Here is a 22462-nt window from a genome sequence, read left to right on the forward strand (position 1 = left end):
AAGGACAGATTGATTTAGCAGAGCAGCAGCAGAATTCCTTTAAAAAGCCTTTAAAGAAAGATGCATTTAACTGCTATGCCACTAGGTAGCTTTTTCACTCCAATTATTTAATTCCTAATCAGTATCTGACTGACTTTTATTTTCAGTACTACTACCTGCAATCCCTTCCAGAAACTGCTTTAAGATTTTATGCAATACTTAAGGAACGTGTATTCACCCAGGTTCATAGTACATGATCTTTGGAACTTTTAAGGGCTTGGCTCCATAGCATTCCAAGGTGTGAATTTACAAAGCAGTGGCTCTTTAAAACTGGTGTTAACTGTGCAGAGTCAGCCTTAGCATATACCGAGAGCAACAGGGCAGAAAGCTACTAAAACATTTAGTTATAGATAGCTTTGCCTATGCAAACACACCAGCTGCTATCACAACATGTGTCTCATTTTTCTCCAGTCACAAGTGTGATAAAAGCCTTTCTGTGCACTTTTTTTCCAACTTTGAAAAGGTGTGCTGGCTTAAAAAGAAACTCCCACAAAAATCCCACAGATAATCAGTTGACAAATCACCACAAACCTTCTGGTGACCTTTACTGTTAGTAATTCACCATGTGGCAGGCCCCAAGCACTTCATTCCAGGACCAGACAATAGGACAAGCTATGCTATGCTTAACTATGAAGTTTAAAAAGGCACATCTTCCCTTTCAAAGGACACACTTTGAACAGTCTTAAGGTTTTTCTTAGTTCTACACTCAGCACTGGGAAAAAAAATAGTGCCAGGAAAATAAAAGCACAGTGACTAAAAAGTCAAAATCTTGGAAAAATACAAGGCCATTGTTTTCATTTGCAAACACACAGACACCTGCATTTAGTGCAAGTTAGCAAAAAGACCTTCTTAAACCTCCTGCTTTGCACAGTAACCACGTCAGCATCATGACATTCAGCCAAGAACAAGGGGCAGGCAAAGGGACTGCCAAGGGAGACTCAGATATAGTGCCATTCATGGGGAAATGAAAGAAGGTAAAATTGTAGTATATTCTTTGAAAGAAGCTGCTCTTCCCACAGCTTTTCAAAATGAATTTCTAAGTGTTCAAGCTGTACCATGCTCAGGGGTAACAGGCACACACCTGCCCTTCAGCATTTTAATAATATCTACAAAAAAGTAGGCATTGTATCCAAGAAGCATTTTAGCTTAAAAAAGGAAAGCAAACTAACACTCAGAAGAGTCAGCACTACTGAGGATTCTTCATCTGTACAAGTCTAAAGTTTTTAAGTTGATAAATAGTAATGCTGTGCCACCAAATTCAGTAGCAATCAGGAGAGCATGAAGAGCTTCCTGTGCTCTTTGCAATGCCAAGAAAAGTCATTCCACTTTATTCCAGTTACAGGACACAAGCCACTGCTTCAGTGCTCCAGCTCACACATACTCCTCTTTCCTCCCTGAAATTTTGTATGCCATAATGACATTTGAAAATGCAAAAAGTAAAACAGCCATTTTGGAAACATTTTGATTTTCCTGAGTACCTAGCAGCACTTCACACGTCTCTGCATTAGCACTATAGGAGACTTTAGTGCTGTAAGAGGATAAAAACAGGATGGTAGCAATTACCCTTTTGCAAGGCATCTGCAAGAACAATCTGCTGTGGAGAGAGATTCACAGACCCCAAGGTTTAAAGAGGCAATCACCTTGTGTAAACTCCTGAATAATTACACCACAATAGCTGATATAAATCAAGGCACAATGACAGCATGCCATACCAGTGAAAATATCTGCAACACCCAGTTACTGGAGAACTTACCACAGTGTTCAGCCACATATTTTAAGGTTAATGAGGCTCATATTATACAGCATTCTTCTATTCCAATTTTTCTAAGTTCAATTTCTAGCTATTCCTGCTTCCTGTATCTTTATTTGCTAAATTAAAAAGCTCTCCATTAGAAATTTATTTTTGCCTAGAAATATGTCACACCACACTAACTACAGTTAACATTAAAATACTTATTAACATTAATACCACCACTAAGTAACACAGGCTTGCAATGCATTATCTTTAGATAGGCAAGATCCACCCTGGATATATTCACAAGTTAAAATCAGCCAGTATCGGTCTGTTCTGTCAGTCAAGATGGAAAGGTAATTATTTCTGGATTTTTCTCCCAAAATACACTACACCTAAACATATGGTGAAAAAACCCCAGGCATCTGAATTGCTCTGTGTTTAGTCACACCCATCCCTAGAAAATTTGTCTAAATGAATCAGCATAGCAGAAAATGGTATTAGCATTTTGAAATATCAATCATTACCAACTTCTCCCTGGTCATAAGAGATACAAGCTTAGTCAGCTCTTCTATAGCTTGACAAGGAAAGGAAAGTGTACAATAGAATCATAGTATGTGATGTTATATCCCATAAGGATATTCTCTTGTCACTTTTAGTGCTAGGACTTGCAAAGACGAGAATGTGGTTCTACCTTCAGCATCTGGATCCCACTGCAAAGTACAAAATATAAAATATACACCAAATATACACCCTTTACTTCTACAATTAGCTAGGATCAGCTATTTATCCTCACACAGCTGTGCAATAATAGCTTAGGACATGCTACTGACCATATATCCAACTAAGAACAGCAGGTTTCTTCACAAACTTAGAAATAACACCACAGCGGTCTCAAAAAACTGCAAGGGAATTTAAAGCGTACAAACCTCTCTAACATCCACAAGGTGATCTGGCTGCATAATGGGAACTCTTTTTCCTGTTGGCAATCTGTGATGTCCAACATTGAAGAAGGAAACTGCATTTTGACTGGGTCTTCTCTGCACACCAGGAGAGTTGGCACTTCCTTGGGATGCAAGAGAGAAGCTACGAGATTTCAGAGGAGGGTTGTTCTAGTGAATAAACAAGCATATTGAGAAACATTTACAATTAATCCTAATAACCAGCAAATGTTCTAACGTGAAAGATACAGCAGAACATTTATAATAATAAATGTTTAATTTTTTTATACATTAAGGAAAGATGTCACAGCCCTAATAATGCATTAGTAGCAAATGCTAAATATTTTCCACTGTCTGCTTCTAGCTGCCCTCTTTTATAGTCTAATTAAGAACAATCTGTGAAACGAGATGGATCAGTAACTATCACTTCTCTGACTTGAAAATCAGTCCTTGATCTGCAACAGCACCAGAAAATGACTCCTAATAGATCCTGCAGGGATAGAGCTGACATTTAAAAGAATGGAATTTCATTCAGAGCTATTAGTTCTACTTATCTCTTACAACAAAATCAGCTGATTGTAACTTAAAAGCTAGATTTTATGTATCAGAACAGGTGTTATGGCAATCAGGAGGTTCTGTAAAATACACTATACATATACCCATACATGGTTAGCAAAGGGAAACAACAGTACTCAGACAAAGTGTTGAGGACTTTTTTCTCAAACATGGGAATTCACCCTAAATTTATCTGTGGGCTGCTGAGTGGTTTTTAGAAAAAAATAAGTAAGGGGTTAGGAAAAAAAAAAACAAAAAAAAAAAAACAACCAAAAAAAGAGGACCATTCCCAAAAAGGAAGGGCTTCAATAACACTGAAGTTGTATTTGCAATACTCCTACCACCAGGCAGATTTTTGCCCATGAGAGCACCAGTCATACCTTTCCAATGGCCTCTGTGTGATGCTGGGTGCATATCTGTAGCCTGCTAACCCAGTGCTGCCGCTCTTTAGCATCTGTAGCTAATAAAGCAAACCAAAAGGATTCTGTTAAATGAAGATATTTCAAAGTATGGGCAAAAAACCCTGCTTCATTCTTAAAAATCACAAGACTAAGTGCAAAGTAATTTTAATCTAAAAGTCATTTGTCTGTAATAATTATAATGTTAAGTTTAACATAAATAGTATACGCTTTCTTTTCTCTTTATGCTATTTTTAGTGTTACGGAATTAATTTTAAAACATCAACAAACCACAACTACCCTCACAAATATTGTAATCTAACAGCATGAAACATTTTCCCACAATAAGAGTAAGGTACTCCAAATTAGAAAATTACAGCAAGTCCTCAAGGGAAGAAATACTCAAAGTCATTAGCCTAGATTTCTGCAGTTTTCAAAATCAGAGAACAGGCTTTTATAACCAATATAAGGTGGCTCACAAGCTGAATAATTAGATTTTCTGTGAGCATCACCACAGTATTGCTGCCTACAATGATTTAGAAAACTTTGAATCAGTGCAATGAAAGGACAGTACACATGAAGATTAAACCCCATTCTACAGATATGAAGTCTTCTGAAGGTCATGAAACCCAAACATTATGGAGCTATCCATAAATACAGAGCATTTCTAGCTAATAAATACAGAGCATTTCTAGCTAATAAATACAGAGCATTTCTAGCTCAACAGTGGGATGGAAGTCTTGCACATGATTTTCATGGCAGCACTTTGCCAACCAGGCCCTCTCTCTTTGGCCCTGCAGCCAAGGCCAGCCAAGCAGCCCCAGGTGAGAGCCAGGACTGTCCCCTAGTGGAAGGATGCCCTGCCCAAGCATCCAGGTCCTACCTCTTAGTTTGTACTGCTCCCCACTGGCTGCATTGACTGTGAAGGTGTGAGAGTCTTCATCACTGGGGGAGATGACAGCTCCAGCCAGCTGCAGGGTGCCTCTGGGCTTCAGGTGTCTAGACTGCTCATTCACAAAGTACTCCAGCAGGCCAGCATCATTGTTTAACACAAAATACCTGCAAGGATAGCAAAGCAAATACACTAAATAAAAACAGTTCCTTTTCCTTTTTCTTTTTTATGTGCAGGTGGTGGTACTGGGAAAAGTCAATACTCTCATCACAATTTGCACAGATGAGATTGGGACTAAAAGACTTGTGTCAGACAAACCCTAAACCTGTGAATTATGTCCCCAAGATGGCAGAAAAATTAATTTCTTGGCATTTTTTCTCTTACAGCACAGGGATTGCACAACAGAACAACATACTCACAGAAGAACATTATCATAAAATTATAGGAATCAAAAATTATATCCCGAAGCATTAGGGCTTAATAAATCTTTAAACTACATACATTAAAATAGCCCCAGATACAAAGGAGCTGAGATGCAAAACCATGAAATTGAAGCAATGCCAGATTTATTTTTTTTTAATGGAACTGGAAATTATGCTTCAACTTTCACTTGAGTTTAATGCTGAGTACATTGACATGAGTCACTCCATGCCAGGGGCAGCACAGGTGGCACAGTGTGGTACACTAAGGACTTTTCTCTCCAACATTAATTTGGTTGCACTGTGCTACTCTAGGAACAGCATGAAACCTGACCAGAGAATTTCATCTGACACAGAAAATCAAGTTATTCCAGGGGAGACAACATCCTCAGGAAAGAGAAAAGCCTGCTTGAATTAGAATTTACAATAATGAAGTCTTATTTTTTTTTTAAGCGATAGCATTATTTGGCACAAAGGTGAAGACTCAGCAGAAAACACAAAGACAATATTTTTTAATGGAAAAGGAGAAAAAACCTAATGCTTTTTACACATACAAACATAGTTATAAGCCACTAAATGAGTTAACTGCTTTATATTGCCTATGCCTTTTTTATACTCATGCCTTAATACAAATATTATTCATCTACACATTAGCTTAATCTATACTGACAAAAGCATAAGATTCTTGCATAAAGTTTTCCTACTAGAAAAAGGGAATTCTAAGTATGATTTTAAAAATCTGAAACATGTTCATTTGGATGCTGCAGACACCACCATTACTAAAAAGCACCATAAAAGACTTACCGATATTGCCAGCCAGTGACAAGGTTGGTGTATTTCATTAAGTAGCCACAAATATTTTCCATGTGATCACTATAAAAAGAGACAGAAAAGCAATCAGACAATGCTAAATGTATTTTAGATCCTTCTGACCATCTTTATTCTCAGGAGATGAATTTTAATGTTCATTTTTAGAATAGCACTATCAATTTAATAGCTACACTTTAAAGATTTTCCAGCCTTGTTCCTAAAATAGTTTCTTATGACAATTTAACCAGACATATTGAATCCCAAATAATTTCAAACCATAATTAGCTGCACCAATTCAACAGGCACTTCTAGGCACATTTTTACAAGTTTCAGGTAATTAAAGACTTTGTATCCATGCTGCTTCTGGCTCCTGCTCTCTCTTCACAACAGATTTTATACTTTTGGACTCCTAGACAAAATTAACTTTCACTAGTTTATTAACAGAGCCCTGGACTGCAGCCACCAAGCTAAACAGTCTGTAGCTACTCCTACATCAGTGTGGGGTTATTAATCCCTTGTGTCCAGCACCCTTCCCCTACACAGCCATGCTCCTGAACAGATGTCCTACAGAACACAACATGCAAGTGCAGGTCACATCAACACACTCTGAGACCTAAACCAGAAGCCAAAACATCTCCTTGGGCCTGACAGGAAAATCCAGCAGTTTCTCCTTCAGAGATTTGACTTGCAACACCCACCAAAAAATGAGAGTCCACCAAAGGCACTTGGCATGGAGATTTAATACCACTATGCAATATACTTTGCCATTTCTGAAAATCAATTGCCCTAAATAAGGCTTACAAGTACCATGACTACAAATTACTCAATTTAAGACCACAGTTTTAAGACCCACTTTATGCTGTATGTTCCCAAAAATCTAGAAATGCCACCTCAATGCCCTCACCCCACAATAGGACATAACCCCACACTTAAGAACACACTCTTGATAGACAATTCAGGTCCAACATGAGAAAAAAGCTCCTATTATTACAAAGAAGAATTGAAACAATGACCCAAACATCAGACACTATTTGTTTCTCCAAAATAAATTTGTTTCTAATCTTATTTAAATTTTCTGTAGGCTGTAGTAGGTTGAAGAGTAAATGAAATTATTCGGAGTCCATTGGAGCAGCAGCAATCTCTCTTAGTTGTTAAATGGATAAAGTAGCCCCATGTCAGCAAAAGGGGAAAAGTGGGGAAAACAGGACTATGAGAGCCAAGGGATCATCTCCCTTAGTGGGTTTTGGTTGCAAAGATAACTGGGCTAACTACTGGGGTAAATTTTAAGTAACAGCTGAAGCTGCTGTCTATACCTCATTTATAGACAGCAGATTAATTAGAAATCTGACAGTTTCATAAATATAACATGTTACACTGTTTCATCTTAAAGGAAGTCATTTAGGGTGACACTAATGAAAACAGCCACAGAGTAAATCACTGTCATTCAGTGATATAACACAAGCCAAGAGATACAAGAATATACATTTTTTAAAGAAAAAAACCAAGCTGCTGATTTTAAATGTTACTTTTAAAAGCAAAAAATATGTGTCCTAGCTATTACAGCAACAATCAGTATTGCAGTCATATCCTGCAATGGAGAGCAGCCAGCAGGACTATCTAGGAATTTAATTTCTAATAGCTCATTAAGTGGTACTAGAGATTAAAATAAAACCAAGGAGAGCAGAGGGTGTCGTATATTTTAAATGTACAGAGAAGCTAAAGGAGACATAATCAAACTCATCCTCTGCAGACACCTCTTATTTGTTATTATTGGCAAACAAGGGAAGTACAGTTTAGACTTGCTCACTGTCTTCATTTAGCTGAAAATTATGAGATTGCATAGTCATAAAAATGCATGAGCTTGGGTTTTACTCATCTGAAAATTGTCCCTAGTCACAGCTAATTGTTTTTCAGCTCCAGTGAATGCAAGATACACCCTTGCTTTTCAGTGACACACTGCACACAGCCCTGCACATTCAGGGTACAGCCACTGCACCCCCATTAACCAATGTTCCCCAAATCACAGGTACCTCTAAAGAATCCAAGAAACATCAGAAAGGTAAATTCAGACTGCAGTGAATGCAGCAGGACTTTGTGTAGGACCTATGGAAGTCCATTCATCTGACAAGGGTAAATTAAATAGCCTTTGATTAAAATAATTTGACCTCTGGGTTGGTTTTTTGGGTGTGACAGATAAAATAGCTGACTTTGTCATGCAGAAAAACACACTGGAGAAGGGAGTGCAGCTCTTCTGGTGATGTAGTTCCACATTAAATTACCAACACATTTTCCCATCATCTGCATGTTCCTTTCCACTAGGATTTTCACTTTGTCTGGACCCAAACATCTCCAAATGCCTCCTCTCCAGTAATTTATATCTCTAACCTCATCAGTCCCAGAGGGCTCAGCTGCAAGGCTTTGAAAACACTGCCCCATGGAAGTCTGAGAAAGTGACTGAGAATTAATATTCCACCATTTGAACAAAGGCTTATTTTTAAATAAGTGAAAATTATATACACTGAAGAAATCTAAACCCACTCTGCAAACTGCAATCAACAAAAAGGTAAATTCTATAAATTTACTTTTCTATAAATTCTATACATAAACAGATGACAGAACTACAGTTAACCTCCTAATCTTCTGCATGTGTGAATACAGAAAAATATTTTCAGTATTTTTTATGAACAAGGCCAGGGATTGTAACTAAAGCACTTCTTCAAGAATTTTAAGGTTAGTGCCTCCACAGCAAGAGTTAAACCAAGATATTTGTTGTTCCTAAAGCAGTGATGTAAGGCAGTTAGCATTAAAAAAAATACAAAAGCACACCCAACCCAAAGAAAACCCAGTAACATTTCACTAGTATGGAACTTACAGCCAAGCTCTACAGAGCACTGCAGAATCCTTGTAAAATGGTAGACTTGAGAACAAAAGGTTGAGGTTCAAGCACTGGCTCTGCTCACAGATAACCACAGTTCATAAAATATGAGTAAGCTCCTACTGCTTTTTCATGGTAATAGTGCTGGCAAACCTGTCTCAAAGTCACCAGTCTACTTCAAAAGCCTCCAAAATTCCCAACATATGGGTTTTTGACTTCTAGAAAACAGATTTCAAAAGTGAACTTGACACACAACACTGAGCAGCTTAAGGCTGACAGTGAGGGCTGGCTCCCTTGGGATCTCTCCTGATTTTCAGAATCCCTCTGCAGTCACACTGCTGCCTACATGCACGTACCTGTACCTATGGCTACAAGTGTCTTTCCATAGCCAAGACGCTGTTGTTGCTATTTAAAATGCTCACCACAGTCTCAGATTGTCAGAGGAATAGCAACAGCTCAGCACCATGAGTCAACAATCCCTAAAGGGCCTAGTTCTGTTGAAATTCACATGTCCTGTCAAAGAAAGGAAATGTTGCAACAGACGGATCACAGTCTTAAGGACATGAAAAAAAAGATTGACTTTTTCTGGACTACTTTAAGTGAGGGTATTATACAAATTACAATCCAGAAAAGAGGTATGCAGAACACATACTTTTCAGTTCAGAACAACATCTGAAGTCTAGCCCAGCAACATCTACGACCTTCCAAAATCTGGGGTTTTTTCCCAAAGGCTGAACACCATTGAACTTGACTGTCCATTTATCACAATATTTTAGTTTATAAACACTGTGAGATGGACTGAGACTGTCCATTTAAGCAAATGACAGACATCTGTGAACAATTACACATCAGTTCATATTCTTCCCACAAAATTATCCCTCCCTTACATCAAAGGGATGTTTACCACAAGCCAGATTTCTACATATCTACATGCTACTAAAAAAAATAATAGGAACAAAAGATTCACAAAGGATCACTGTTAGCTTATTTATCCTTCTCTGGTTTTACTTGTCCTTTCCTAAGTTGCAGCAGCTGTCAGTGCCTTGCAGGGTGGTCTCCTGTCCCAGGGAAGAAAGAAGACAGTGACAATCAGGCCAAATTCCCCTGCATCCTGTTTATGTGCAGCACCCCAGCTTTGGACGCAGATACAGAGGAACAGTAGTCCCACAATGACGTCTTTCAGGAGCTTCTGCCAAGACACCCAGGCTCACACCTGGGCCAACATTTCCTCTGAGAAGCAGCAGCAATTAAAAAAATGCAAAAGGCTTTGCCAACCTTTTTCCATACCCTTCATGGGCAGGTTGCCATGAAAGCCCCACAGAAAAAAAACCTCGCGGTGGCACGAAAATTACACCCAACAGCAAAGCAGCTACAGAACAGTTCCAAGACTGCCCTTCAGATGATTTCAATTTTGCTGGGACCCAGACAGCACCACGTGGGAAGCTTTGAGCAGCCAAGTCTCTCCAGACCCAACAGCTGTATGAAGAGCAAACACAGCGGCCAAAGGCTTCCCCACTGACATGCTTAAGGCCTGACTTCAAGCAGCAGCTGAGTATGTGTGGATTTGCTGCCAGCAGGAAGGATGGCCAGGACTCTGGAGCCCATGAAGATGTCAGGGAGGGCTCCTGAAGGGGGATCCAGCCTCCAGAAGATTTTGATCCTGCCACCAGAGCTGCCACGACCACTGTTATGACAGTGCCTTTGGATCTTGGCCAAGGGAAGATGCTCCTTTCTACTGAGCTCACAGCAAGATGCAAACCCCTGGTGCAAGAGTGTCTTCATATTAAAAGCTGGCAAAGCATTAAAAAAAAACCAAACAAACAAATGAGGCTTGTAACAGTGCAAACCAATGAGTATTTCAATTATAGTTTGGAAAAAGTGACCATTTTCACTGAACTTGCTCATCTCTGTTTGCTCACAGGTTCACTGTTGGCAATGGCTTGCTTTTTCCTCACTGGGCACTGCAAAGTGCTCATCTACAGTGCACTGATTTCCCTTTTCCTTACACAGAGGGGTAGGCAGTGGAAAAGAGAAAGGGGAAAAAAATCCCAACAGCTATGTCAGCATTGAACACTTCAGGCATATCTTCTGCAACTGCAAGAAATCACCACCCAGTTCAGCACACTCCAACTCCACAGCTCTGTGGTGCAGGAGAATGCTCCCCAGGAAACCCAAGGTAAGGCAGAAGCATCAATCAATTACCTCTGCTTTTCCAAACAGCTTCTGGAAGAAAGGAAAACCAACCATCCTTGCTGTGCAACTCACCGGCAGTGCTCTACAGTGAGCTGTGAAGCGGCAGCAAAGCTCCTGCTCTTCAGCTCTTGTGTTTGACTACTCAATTAGAAATTCAGAGACCAGAAACAAGTGCAAGGAAAAGAGGTCCAACACCATGACAAGAGCATCAACAGCAGACCCTGAGGATACTTCAGAACACCACTTGGCTCCAAGTATGCAGCAATGCACACCCCCTCATTAGATATAAAAACTTCTCTCCACATGCACTCCTGTAAATCCTTGGGAGCACAGACAAGCATTGGAAGAGCAGCATGGGGTTTCCACAAAGAAAAGGTGTGGCAGAGCCAAAATGAGCCATCAGCTGTCCTTGATTCCAGCATAATGCAGCCCAGCCTCCCAACCCCAACCCTTGCTCTCAACACAACACTTGTTCTGGCACCTCAAGTTCTATCAATACTACCTAACAGTTTTTTGGGTTTTTTTAAATCATCTTAACTAAATTTGTATTCCATTCTCCTCTTTTCAGCATTAATACATACAAATCAAACTACTGTAACACTTGTGTGGTCCAGCAAGAAGAAGAAGAGAGACAATATTTAATTAATAAGTAGCAAAATTGTTCTCACATAACGACTATAAAACTGATTGTTTAGCCTCTTTATAATTTACAGAGCTCTCTATCTCTCACAATACATCTGCCTAGAAAAAATTGCAGTGACATTCAGCTCAGCAGTTTGTCTCACACACAGGTGAACACCCCAAGTCAGCAAGAACTCCACTTATGGACAATTTATTTGTGGATTTGCATCAGCAGAACAGAACTGAAGCTGCACCAAGAGTCAGTAGCCAACCCAGCAGATTTTGCTGCAATGATATCAGTGGAAAACAAGCTGTAGATTTAGCCAATATCATTTTAGAGCTGGAGCATACAAAAAACAAGGACCTCAAAAGGTCTGAGCTCTCCCCTTAACGCCTCTGGAGAGGTTGCCTGCAGCTTTGCTACCATTTATAATGCACAGTTTCACACATTACTGTTACCAAACCCAAAATTCTCACAAAATCTAGCTTCAGAAAGCTCAATCAGTCAAATTAAAACTGCTCTGCCCATTGAACAATGCTGATATAATATATACAAGGCAAACAGTGATGGGTGAGCACCTTTGCAGTTTTGGACAATGTGCTGCCTGTGATAGCTGGGAAAGCAGTGGATCCTGGTAAACACATCCACAGAGACTGGTGGAGCAAACCTCTGTATTTTCAGTCATTCTTTGGCACAGTCCAACGTGGTTCAGCTTACTACACCCTCCATCCCAAGGCATTCTGCTCTCTTCTAGTCTAGCAGTTCTTATCCTACCAGAAATGTGCAGATATGCCCTTGCAGTCTTGAGATGTGAGTATTTGTGAGTATGCATTTTTAAAAGATTATATTAACAATTACACATTGCCATTCTGGACTCTGCAGCAATAAAACTCTGAAATGGAAGGTAAATAGGATCAGCTACCTCAGATGAGCCACTTGCTTTGCAATTATTTTTGAAATATTATTTGCAACATTTCAGGTTAAATACTGAGGATAATAATTATTATCACTTTTCAAGTAAATAAGAACACACTTAAATAGCCTATTGTCAATTGATGTTATCTAAATATTCATAAATACAAGCAAAAGCCTGTGTGGACCACCAGACTCAAGAAGCAATGGCCAGTAGTTTAAAGTCTAGCTGGCAAACAATTAAAAGCAACACTGAAATACATCTTCTAACTCTGAAGCTCTGAGCAGGAGAATGAGAGATTTCCCAGAGGCCCATCTCAACCCAAATTATTCCATAAATTTTGAACACAGAGAAATTAAGCAAAAATACTCTTACATTAAAATTGAGGTGGAGGACACCAGGAAGATTTAAACTCTAAATAAGAAAGCATACACATTAACCACCTATGACTATCACCATATATAAAGAGAGCAGGGCTACTTTCTTGTTTGGTGCTTGAAGGGAAGGGTGATTCCCAGACAAGGAATTATTCAAAAGTGCTCCTTTTCATGGTGCAATGAGTAGGAGGTACTATGCATTTGGCACTCAAGCTCTAATAATGAGTTCCCTCGTGGTTTTCTTGTGCTTGCTATGGACATTTATGAAGGACTTGTGCACTGAACAGTAAGAGGACAAAAATATTATAATTCCATTAGGATATAGGGAACTGAAGCACAATGAATTTTCTGCCTAATTTTGAAACAGATGAAGTCCAATTTTATTTTATTTTATTCATACATTCAAATCATGGGTTCTGCTGATTTCAGCTGCAACTGTGACCCTGCAAAAGTTTTGCAAAATCAGAGCAAACTGTTCCAAAAACAGTCCTCCAAGAAAAAGGGGAACACAGTTAGTGATCACCAGGGAAAAGCAGTTTGAATAATATATGACTATTACCACAAAGGAAGTCAGAGCCAGGGTCAGAAACCAGCTCCTTTATGCAGCATCCTGCAGTTCTGCCCAGCTGATCTCTTGCTTTCTGATACAACAATGTGCAATGAAAGTAACCAACTTTCTCAGGGCAAAACAGGCTCTTTGGGAAACTAATTTGACAATATCTAAATATTAAGCAAGACTTCAAAGATTTCCAGCCTCCTTAAAAACTCTGGAATTCACAACTGAAAGCAAAAAGGGAAAAATGCTTACCCACAGCAAAAAGCTCCAGAGCAAGCTGTCAAATACAAGATTGGCAGCTTAACACACCCAAAGGAGCAGCATTTCTCCTACCCAGCTTCAGCCTGCCCTCCCCTCCCATTTCAGCATTAACACACACAGGAGAGAAAATCTGAAAAGGTGCAAGCTTTGAAAGCACCCTAAGCAGAAAGTAGTCTGGCAGCACTGCCAGGGTGTGGGATCTCAGCACCTCAGGACTGATGTGCAGAGTGACCGAGACCACCCTTGGGGGGCTCGGAGGTCCTGGAATGTTGCCAGAAGTGTCTGGGGCTGGACTTTGATCCTGCACGGGAGACAACACCTGTATGAGGATGGGAGGATTTCACTGGGGTAAATGGTGAAGGGATAAGTTAATTAGAGTGTGAAACACAGGGTTTAAGATTTCTGTACAGGGGGGTCTAAAGAAGTAAGATGGAGGAATTGGGGCGTGTCCTGTTCTTCTTCTTCTTCTTGGCCTCCATCTTCTGTGGTGATGTTGGCACTTTGGGATTGGTTATTACTAAAAGTGCACTGGTTAATAAGGGTAAAAGGTATTGGGGAAAAATGATAAATATTGTATACGTAATTTCTGGTATAAAGATAAGTGACTGCCCCGGGGGCTCTCAGTGTGCTCATGGCTGGCTGCTGTGCAGACTCTGTTGGGCCAAGAGAAAATTTTTTAGATAAACAATTAATAAACACCGAGACCAAGAAAAGGTCTGAAGCCTCTTCTCGTCCTTTGAAGCGCGGGCTGCCCAAGGCCACCCCGGGCCTTTCCAGGTCACCTAAACAGCCGAGAAACCAACCAGGGGACAGCCAGACCCCACAGGAATTCACCAGTGCTGGCAGGTGATCAGAGGGCACGTCAAGGCAAGGTCTGTGAGTAAACAGGGCTCACTGCACTTGTGCCTTGATTTTCACAGAACGATGAGCTCAGGAACCTTCCCAGGATAAGGTAACAGCAGCAGCTGCTGCTTTCTGCTTCTGCATTAAGCAATGTGATCAGGTCATGCACAGGCAGTTTGTTTTCCATCTTCTCTCTGGGGAGAGAAAGCGTGTGGCACAGCAGGATGTTAATGTTGTACTGTGGTTAATTAACTGGCTGCTACATAATTACATTAGAAAAGGTGAAGTTGAAAAATACTCTTTGCACTTAGCGAAAGATAGATATTTGTAACAGCCATTAATCCCTGCAGAAATCTATTCCATGGACAGCACAAATTAGTTGGTATTTAGACACTACCCAAAAATTGGTGCTGCTTCATTTTAGCTTAATTTGAACTCCAAGTGAACATCCCACTATGAAGATAAGTACACTGGATGCCAGAACCAACTCCCACATGTGACACCCCTGTCTGCCCAACATGGAGAGGCTGTGAGAAGCAAGAGAGGGACTCTTGATAGTCACTCACTGAGGAGCCACAGGGCTGGAGAAGGAACCCCAGACCTTGTCACCTGGCTCAGGAACTGGGCTCACATTCCCTACCAGAACATCAGTCAACATGAAGCTGCCTAAATTACCCAAACTTTTTTCCCCAGCTGTATCCACTGACTACCCCTCACATCAAGATTTGCTTCTCTGAATTTATGACACATCTGCTCCAACGCCAATTATCCAAGTTTAAATACATGTGTGAACATGAAGGGCTCACCTGCCTTTTAAAAAGTGCCTGGGGCTTTAGCAACTGTAAAATCAGTTTGGTAAAAGATGACCTTAATATTTTAATAACACAGAATGCATCCTGAGATGGATGTAACTGCCTGATCATTTTCAATATGAGCTTCTTGTCTATTCTAATGAGCAAATTATGTGAAGTGCAGAATTTCTAAATTAGTGTTAGGAGCACGATATACTCTTTAAGCAAAGAGTCAAATGAGGATAAAGAAATTCAGGCACCAGATTTTTCAACCAGCTCCCTCCAGCATATCAAACAAATGTGACAGCACTCCTAATCTGAGTTTTAGTAATAAAAGGAACATACAGAATTGCAAAAATAAATTCTGAATTTCACAGCAACCACTTGAGAAAATCAAAGGACCAGTAACAAAGAGAGCAGCATGGGCTTTGTGAAGGTCCTGCAGTGCTGAGCTATCTCCACACATCACCAGAAACAGAAATAAGGAAGGTCAGGACTCACTTTGACACAGGCACCAGAGCCACCAGCCAATCCAAAAGATGCCACTACAAACATCTCCCTTGGGAGGTGGCACCCCAATGTGACAATGCCAGCAGGTTCTTACAACAGTGAGATACTGAGGAAGTGAGCTGCAAGAGCAGGGGAAAATCAAAACAGGAGCAGGCCTTGCCAGGCCTCCCATCTGGGAGTGACACCACAAAATTACAGCCTCTGTCCCTCTGCAGCTGTGCACCACAAAGAAGGGAGTTACAGCAATTGATTCCAGCAAATATACACAAACTCCACCTAGAATCCCAAAGAATTTTGTTTCAAGCAATGTAAAAATAAAAACCAGAACAAGGGAGATGGGTAATAAAAAGGAAGCACTTGGGGTACCAGTGTTAGAGAGAACTGTCCTGGGATGACACTAACATTTTCATGAAGGTTTGGGACATTTCTTCTACTTAGCAAGCAACAGGGAGCATAGCCTAAATTCTCTCCTGCTCTCAGGAGCCAGTTGAGGTCAGCACACAGCACCCTCCTCAGCCTAAGCAAGGACTTGATTCCCAGACAAGAACAGAGGACCAGCAAGGGAGAGGTTTGCAAATGTTGTTGAACACTGAGCTGCCATCACCTCCTGTATCTGCTTCTACCAAGCTGGTTCCAGCTTCAATGACCAAACAGATGAAATTTATCCTCCCAAGATCAAAACTTCTTGAACAAGAAACACAGAGAAACTAGGAACACTCAGTACATCTCCTTGCAACTGACACTGGGACATCCCCAACACAAGGATCAGTACTGTGTCAGTTTCAAGATACTTTTCCCTTTACTATTACTAATTAGATCATTTTTGCAAGACAGCACAAATGAGAACCAGATGCTTCCACAGCCTAGCTCAGCTTCACATGCTTTGCTTCTTTCATTGCACGTGTGTTTGAAGTGCAAAGCCTTGTTAGTCATCCTCAACAGGAACTGGGATCAAACTTAGAAAAATGAGCACTGCCTTTAAAACACATTTCCTACTGGATGATTTTATGAAAAAGTGTTCATGATCATCTCAAAATGCAGAATTAAAATATATTCACTTGTTTCAGTTGCCAGTTCTTCTGCTACATTGTCACACGCTGGCCTGCTCAAGCACAGAAGACTGAATTAAGGTCAGTAACTGTTTACTCCCCTTTTTTAGGATTTATGAAGAGATTTGCATAGTGTCAACTGAAAAAGCCCTAAAACCCACAAATAAAAGACTGGCAACCATTTCACTTGTTTGTTATCCATTTGCATCCAAAAAACGTTTAGTGTTACCCTTTGGCAAAAGTCTCTCTGCTCTTTTTCCCAGCCTCCTACTCCAGCCCAAAGCCACACAGAGTAATTCTGCAAGAGAATCTGTCTAACTTAATAAATTAATTAATGACAAGCAGAAGCCACCCAGCATGAGGAATCCTCTTACTGGCCATTGTCACACCTAGCAAGAAAAAAAAAAAAGTAAAAAAATTACTATTAGTCTAGGAAATTTACTCCTTGAAGCTACTTTCATCCAAATGGTTTTCTAAACTAACTGACAATTGTGAGTAACCCTGCAGCACTCAGGCAAACTCTCAGGAACAACGAAAAAAAGGCAACTCACTTCCTTAAACAAAGAGCAAAAGACACAATCTGCAGCATTTTATAACTGTACATGGCTAAATCCATAGCAAACAGATGCTAAAACCATTTGAAAAATAAGGAACAGAGACAGCTATCTAAAAAATACAAGCAGAAGTGAAAAAGCAAATAGGTTTTAAATATAACTTAGAAGCTTCAAAATCAGCAATAATTTGGGAAATTCATGAAAACTTTACCTGTATTTCTAATAGCAGGGGAAGAAATGCTGGGAATAGTTTTAATAGCAGAATTGATCTACATATTTGAGAGCAGAACCACTAAGAAAAGCATAAGAGGACAGCATATTATCATGTCTCCAAGTGGGAAAGACAATCTTGTTTCTCTAGTCAACTACAGCACTTTGAACATTTCATTTTGTAGATAAATAAGAACATGTGATTGCCACTCACTTCTCTCAAAATTATTAAAATCTGAAAGCCCCTCAAGCCAGGCTGACAGGATTGGTTACACTTCCCTAGCACATGTTCTGATCAGCTCTCTCTTCAGCTCATAGAAGATTCTGCATTCTGGTTGTGAAATTTTTATGTTATTTGAATGACTACACATCACATGTTGCAGAAGTACCAGCCCAACCTGCCTCCTTTCCCTCACTGCTTTGAAAGCACTCTTGTTCATTTAACCCAGAGCAAGGCAAAACCAAATGAACATGGTCATAAGGGAAGGCAGAACTGCTGAGTGCAAGTAATTCTGTGGGTGAGGCTGTACTTACTTCACAGCTTGGTTACTGCTGAAAACACAGAAAATAATATCATCTTAAACTACTTCATCAAGTAATCTTACAGCAATCTGAAGATATTCAGAAGTCTTACCTCCTGGTAATTGTTTCTCTAAATGAAGACAGGGTTAAAGAATGTAGTGTGTAGCAGAGCCTCTGGGGCTCTCTTTATCCACTGAAATGCAAGCTTACACTCAGGCTGCTCCTGCCCCAGTCAGGAAAATGAAGCCAGTGGTTGGTTGTTCTCAGACACACTCTGACCTGATCATGCATTCACAAGAAAACAAAATCACTTCCTGTCAGATGGCTGAAACAGCAGTTTCTCAAGAACTCTTAACTTCTACTAAGTATATTAAAAATAAAAAAATCATCTTCCTATCCTCAGCAGAAACCAATCCCTCACAAGTTTCAGAAGAGCCACTGCTATGCTGGCTGCCCAAACTCACCAATGCACAGGCTACAAGCATGAAGTTTGACAGGAGATCCAGCTCCATCTCCACATCATCTGAAGTGTCTGGCAGCCTCTGGTTGCCACTTCTCCACTATGATAAATATCTGATCTAGCTCTACCACAGCTATTTAAAAATCTCCCTATTATTCCCCTACAGAAATATAGTCAGGCTTCCTGCTTCATTTTTTTTCCATTTTCTAGATACTCAATTTATGCCAAGTATACGTGACCTTGCACCTCTCTGAGAAATTCAGTTTTCATTATTTCAGGTTCAGCAGTCTTGGAGGTTTATTTTTTATCCATAGTCTCAATTTCCCACTTGGAGCACTGGAGTACCAAGTACCTGGTGTCCCACTGTCTGACAACTCTGCTACAGCTGTTTTGACCAGCTGCTTCCCCAAACAGTGAGCTAAACTTCTGCACCAGATGTGGTCTGTGGAGAGCAAGTACCCCATGATCCTACTCCTGCCAATCTATGAGACCACACATTGCCCAAACTCTGTGCTAGGAAAGTTAAAATACCAAACTTCCACCAAAAGTTCCCAGAAAATCTGTTTCTGAAACCTGTATGTTAGACACTGATTTATCACTGGGGAGTTTGTCTTTTGTCAAATACATTTTAGCACAAAAGTAATTCATAAAGTGAAAACTAAGCTACAGCAGCTCATTCAGGAGGGCTTTCTAGGAGACAGGGGGGAAAGGTGATATTTTGAGGGTAATTAGATAGAGAGACAAATGTAGGAGTAAATAATTGATCCTAAACACAGCAGAGATTAACAGTGAGGTATCTCAAGTGTCCACAGTAATAGAATTAGTACACTAAGTTTCTCCAAATGATCTAGAACGAAAAAATAAACTGCACTAAAGTTTTAGAGCAAATTAAACCAGATATTGATAGCTACAAAGAAAAGTATCCCACTTAGAGCTGTCAAGCCATGAAAATGGCTAATACTTGGGGTCAGTTCAATTTTTGCCATACACGCCGTAGCACTGAAGGAAGAAACAAAGCAATTGGATGGATAATTTTATAAAGTGGAATTTCACTGGACATCACTGACCAGTGACCACCATCACAAACACTGGTATAGCTAAAAAGTATAGCTAAAAAGACATCCAGGCAAATCAGGCATCTCATCCCTTCCACTGCCTCCAATTCCACATAAAAATATAAAATATTTCCATTGTGATTGCATAAACTAACTCCTGTGTCCCATAGTGTGTGCTTGGTTATAGTAACAGCAATTTTCATTAGAAAATTCAGTTCTACTCGAACACAGACTTTAAAAAGCAACCGGGAAAACAGTGCTTAAAACAGCCAATAGCTACATCTAATAATTAGTTTTCCGGACTTAACAGCCTGAAATATTCACCCTGAAATCACCACTTCTCTTTCCGGCACTAGTCACCAGAAAAGTGAAATACTCATGACCCAGATTCTCAGCGATGACCGCGCTGTTCCCAAAGCTCCGGGGCGCTCGGTGCCTGCCCATGCCGGCCCTGGGTGCCCGTGTCCCGGGGTCACCCCGGTCCCTCCGTCCGGCTCTGCGGTCCCCACACGCAGCAAACAGCGAGCCAGTCCATCTGGGCTGGCAGATGACGGCTCTGGAGAGTCTCCATTTGAAGGGGAAGTGTGCAAACTTCACACAACAGCAGCATTTTCAACAGCAACATGGCAGAACGCCAGCCAAGGCGGAGAGAGCCGGGAACCTCGCGGGTGATGCTGTGGAGCCCGCTACCAGCGTGTGAGGGGGAACGTGTTCAAACAGAAAGCACAGCAGGAAAAAGGCATATGGAAACCCTCAAGTCTCCCGGACACACAGGCAAATAATTCAAACTAAAGCCGTGAGCTCAGCTTCTCCGGCTTTCCCTGCTCCCTTCTGCTGACTTGCTGAACCTGAGTAATCACTCTGATTTATGCTAAGCAACGCCGTTCTTAAAACAAGTTAGATAAGAATGAAACTCCGTGCACACTCAGCAACTAACAGAGATCATCAATTAAAAAAATTAATGAGTGCCATTAAGTTCTTTAAAAACATCTAAAACTCGGCACAAACTTTGGCGTTTTTTGGAAAGACTGGAAAGGGGTGAAGCGCCTCCAGCAACTTTAAACAGGTCTCCACGTTCTGCGAGGGGAAAAGAGGATCTGAGAGGCAGGAGCAAAGGCACATCATCCCCCGGCAGCTCCGTGCGGATGGAGAGCGGGAGCCGCCCGCCCACGGGCACCCCAGCGATGGTGGGCACGGGGACCGAGGCAGCCGCGTCCCCCGTGCCGCGCCCCGGCGGTGCCGGGGGGGCTCCATTGCTGCCGCAGCCGGGGCAGCCACGCCGCCCACCCGGCTGGGCAGCTCCGGGCCCGCCGCCCCTCACCGCGCCTCACGCCCACCTGTACTGCCAGCCCTTGTTGCCGCCGCGGCCGCCGCCGCTCCTGCCGCCGCCGCCGCTGCTCTGCCCCGCCGCCGCCGGCAGCGGCTCCGTCTTGCCCTCGCCCTCCGGCCCCTTCATGGCCGCCGCCGGGTCCGCGCCCTGCATGGCGCCGCGGCTGCCGCCCCTCAGCGGCGCCCCCGGCCCCGGCGCACGGAGCGAGCCCGCCCCATGCGGGCTGCGATGGCGGCGGCCGCCGGCACCCCCACGCCCCGCTCGGCTGGGCCGGGCTGGCCGCGCTGGGCTGGCCGGGCTCCCGCACGGCCGCGCCGGGATGGGCGATCCCGCCCTCCCGCTCCCTCACCCGGCCCGGCCCCGCCGCCCCTTCCGGGTCAGCGCCGCCGCCATCTTTAGTGCGGGCAGCGCTCGCACACCCTCGGAGCGGAATGAAACTCGCGTGTGACGCCAAAAAGGAGAGATTTCCTCAAAGCGTTAATAAGTGATCGGGCTGTCAGCGCTCCGGGAGGACTCCCGTTAACAGGTTACGGAGTAACAATGAAATTGTGGCGGGTTAAGGGTCAAGGATTGCCGGTGATAGTATCTGACCGCACAAACGTGTTCAAAGCAGTGCGCGAATTCAGAGCAACATACTAACAAGCTCTAATCGCTCACAAAAGTTAGGTTGAGAAAATCATATAGGTTCTTACCTTATAGGCTTCCCTGAGGGGGAGAAAGCAGGTTCACCCACCAACTCATCCCAGTGGAGTCTTCCCTAACTTCTCTCCATTTCTTAACTTACATACTTCCATATTCTTTTCTTTATATTCCTACCTTATATAACTTTTCACTATTTCTCCACATTCAGGTGGAGCACGAGTGACTTTAGTCATACACCTCAACGAGAGGTGCTCGCACCTTTGGGTGGGTATCACAATAGTACCAGCGATAGAGATCTGTTTCAGTCCAGGGAGAGTGATTTTACCACAGATGCTGATTCAACAATGGCACATCTTCCTTTTTCTCCCTTGGTTTTCAGCTGTTGTGTGGATTATCAGCTAGAAAGTACCACCGAGTTCCCTCCTCTGCAAGGGTTTTGCCAGGGCCTAGCTGCAGCGTCTCCAGCCCCCTCCAAACTCTGTTAAGACCTCCTTAGATTGTGTGTGGGATGCTCACCACATTCCACCCAGCAAGCAGCAACCTTATTTTCCACTATAATTTCCATATAGTGATCTTCTTACCTCCAGTCATCTTCCCACATAAGGGCTGCAGGAATTCTCCCTGCAAAATAAGAGTGGGCTGAGTGAGGGATCCAAGCTGTGCCATATACAAGAAGGGATGTGACAGCTGGGATCCTGCTTGAGACCCACAGAGCAGGGTCAAACCTAGCACTTCATGCACTGAGCAATGCCACGACACATCCTCGAGAGAAAACACATTTTTTCCCTCCTTTTCTTCCTCCAATTACTGTATTTTTCTTTCATGGAATGCCAGCATCTAACTGGGAGAGCTTGGTCTGGCTCTGTGAAATCTTTCAGGCCAGTCATGGCTTTTAGTCAATCACAGCCTCGCT

General features: G+C 42.0%; 1 protein-coding gene across 1 annotated transcript in view; it reads right to left on the reverse strand.

The window, feature by feature from the left end:
* Positions 1-21060, reverse strand: part of OSBPL11 (oxysterol binding protein like 11) — a 39269-nt gene extending 18209 nt beyond the window's left edge. The window contains exons 1-5 of the mRNA XM_058028415.1: positions 20915-21060; positions 5781-5849; positions 4549-4724; positions 3648-3727; positions 2701-2883 (exon numbers count right to left, since the gene is read on the reverse strand). Coding sequence (XP_057884398.1) covers positions 2701-2883; positions 3648-3727; positions 4549-4724; positions 5781-5849; positions 20915-21060 — 654 coding nt within the window. The remainder of the gene's footprint in view (positions 1-2700; positions 2884-3647; positions 3728-4548; positions 4725-5780; positions 5850-20914) is intronic.
* Between the last annotated feature and the right edge of the window lie 1402 nt (positions 21061-22462).

This window comes from Melospiza georgiana, chromosome 7 (assembly GCF_028018845.1).
Source record: "Melospiza georgiana isolate bMelGeo1 chromosome 7, bMelGeo1.pri, whole genome shotgun sequence".
Taxonomy (NCBI): Eukaryota; Metazoa; Chordata; class Aves; order Passeriformes; family Passerellidae; genus Melospiza; species Melospiza georgiana.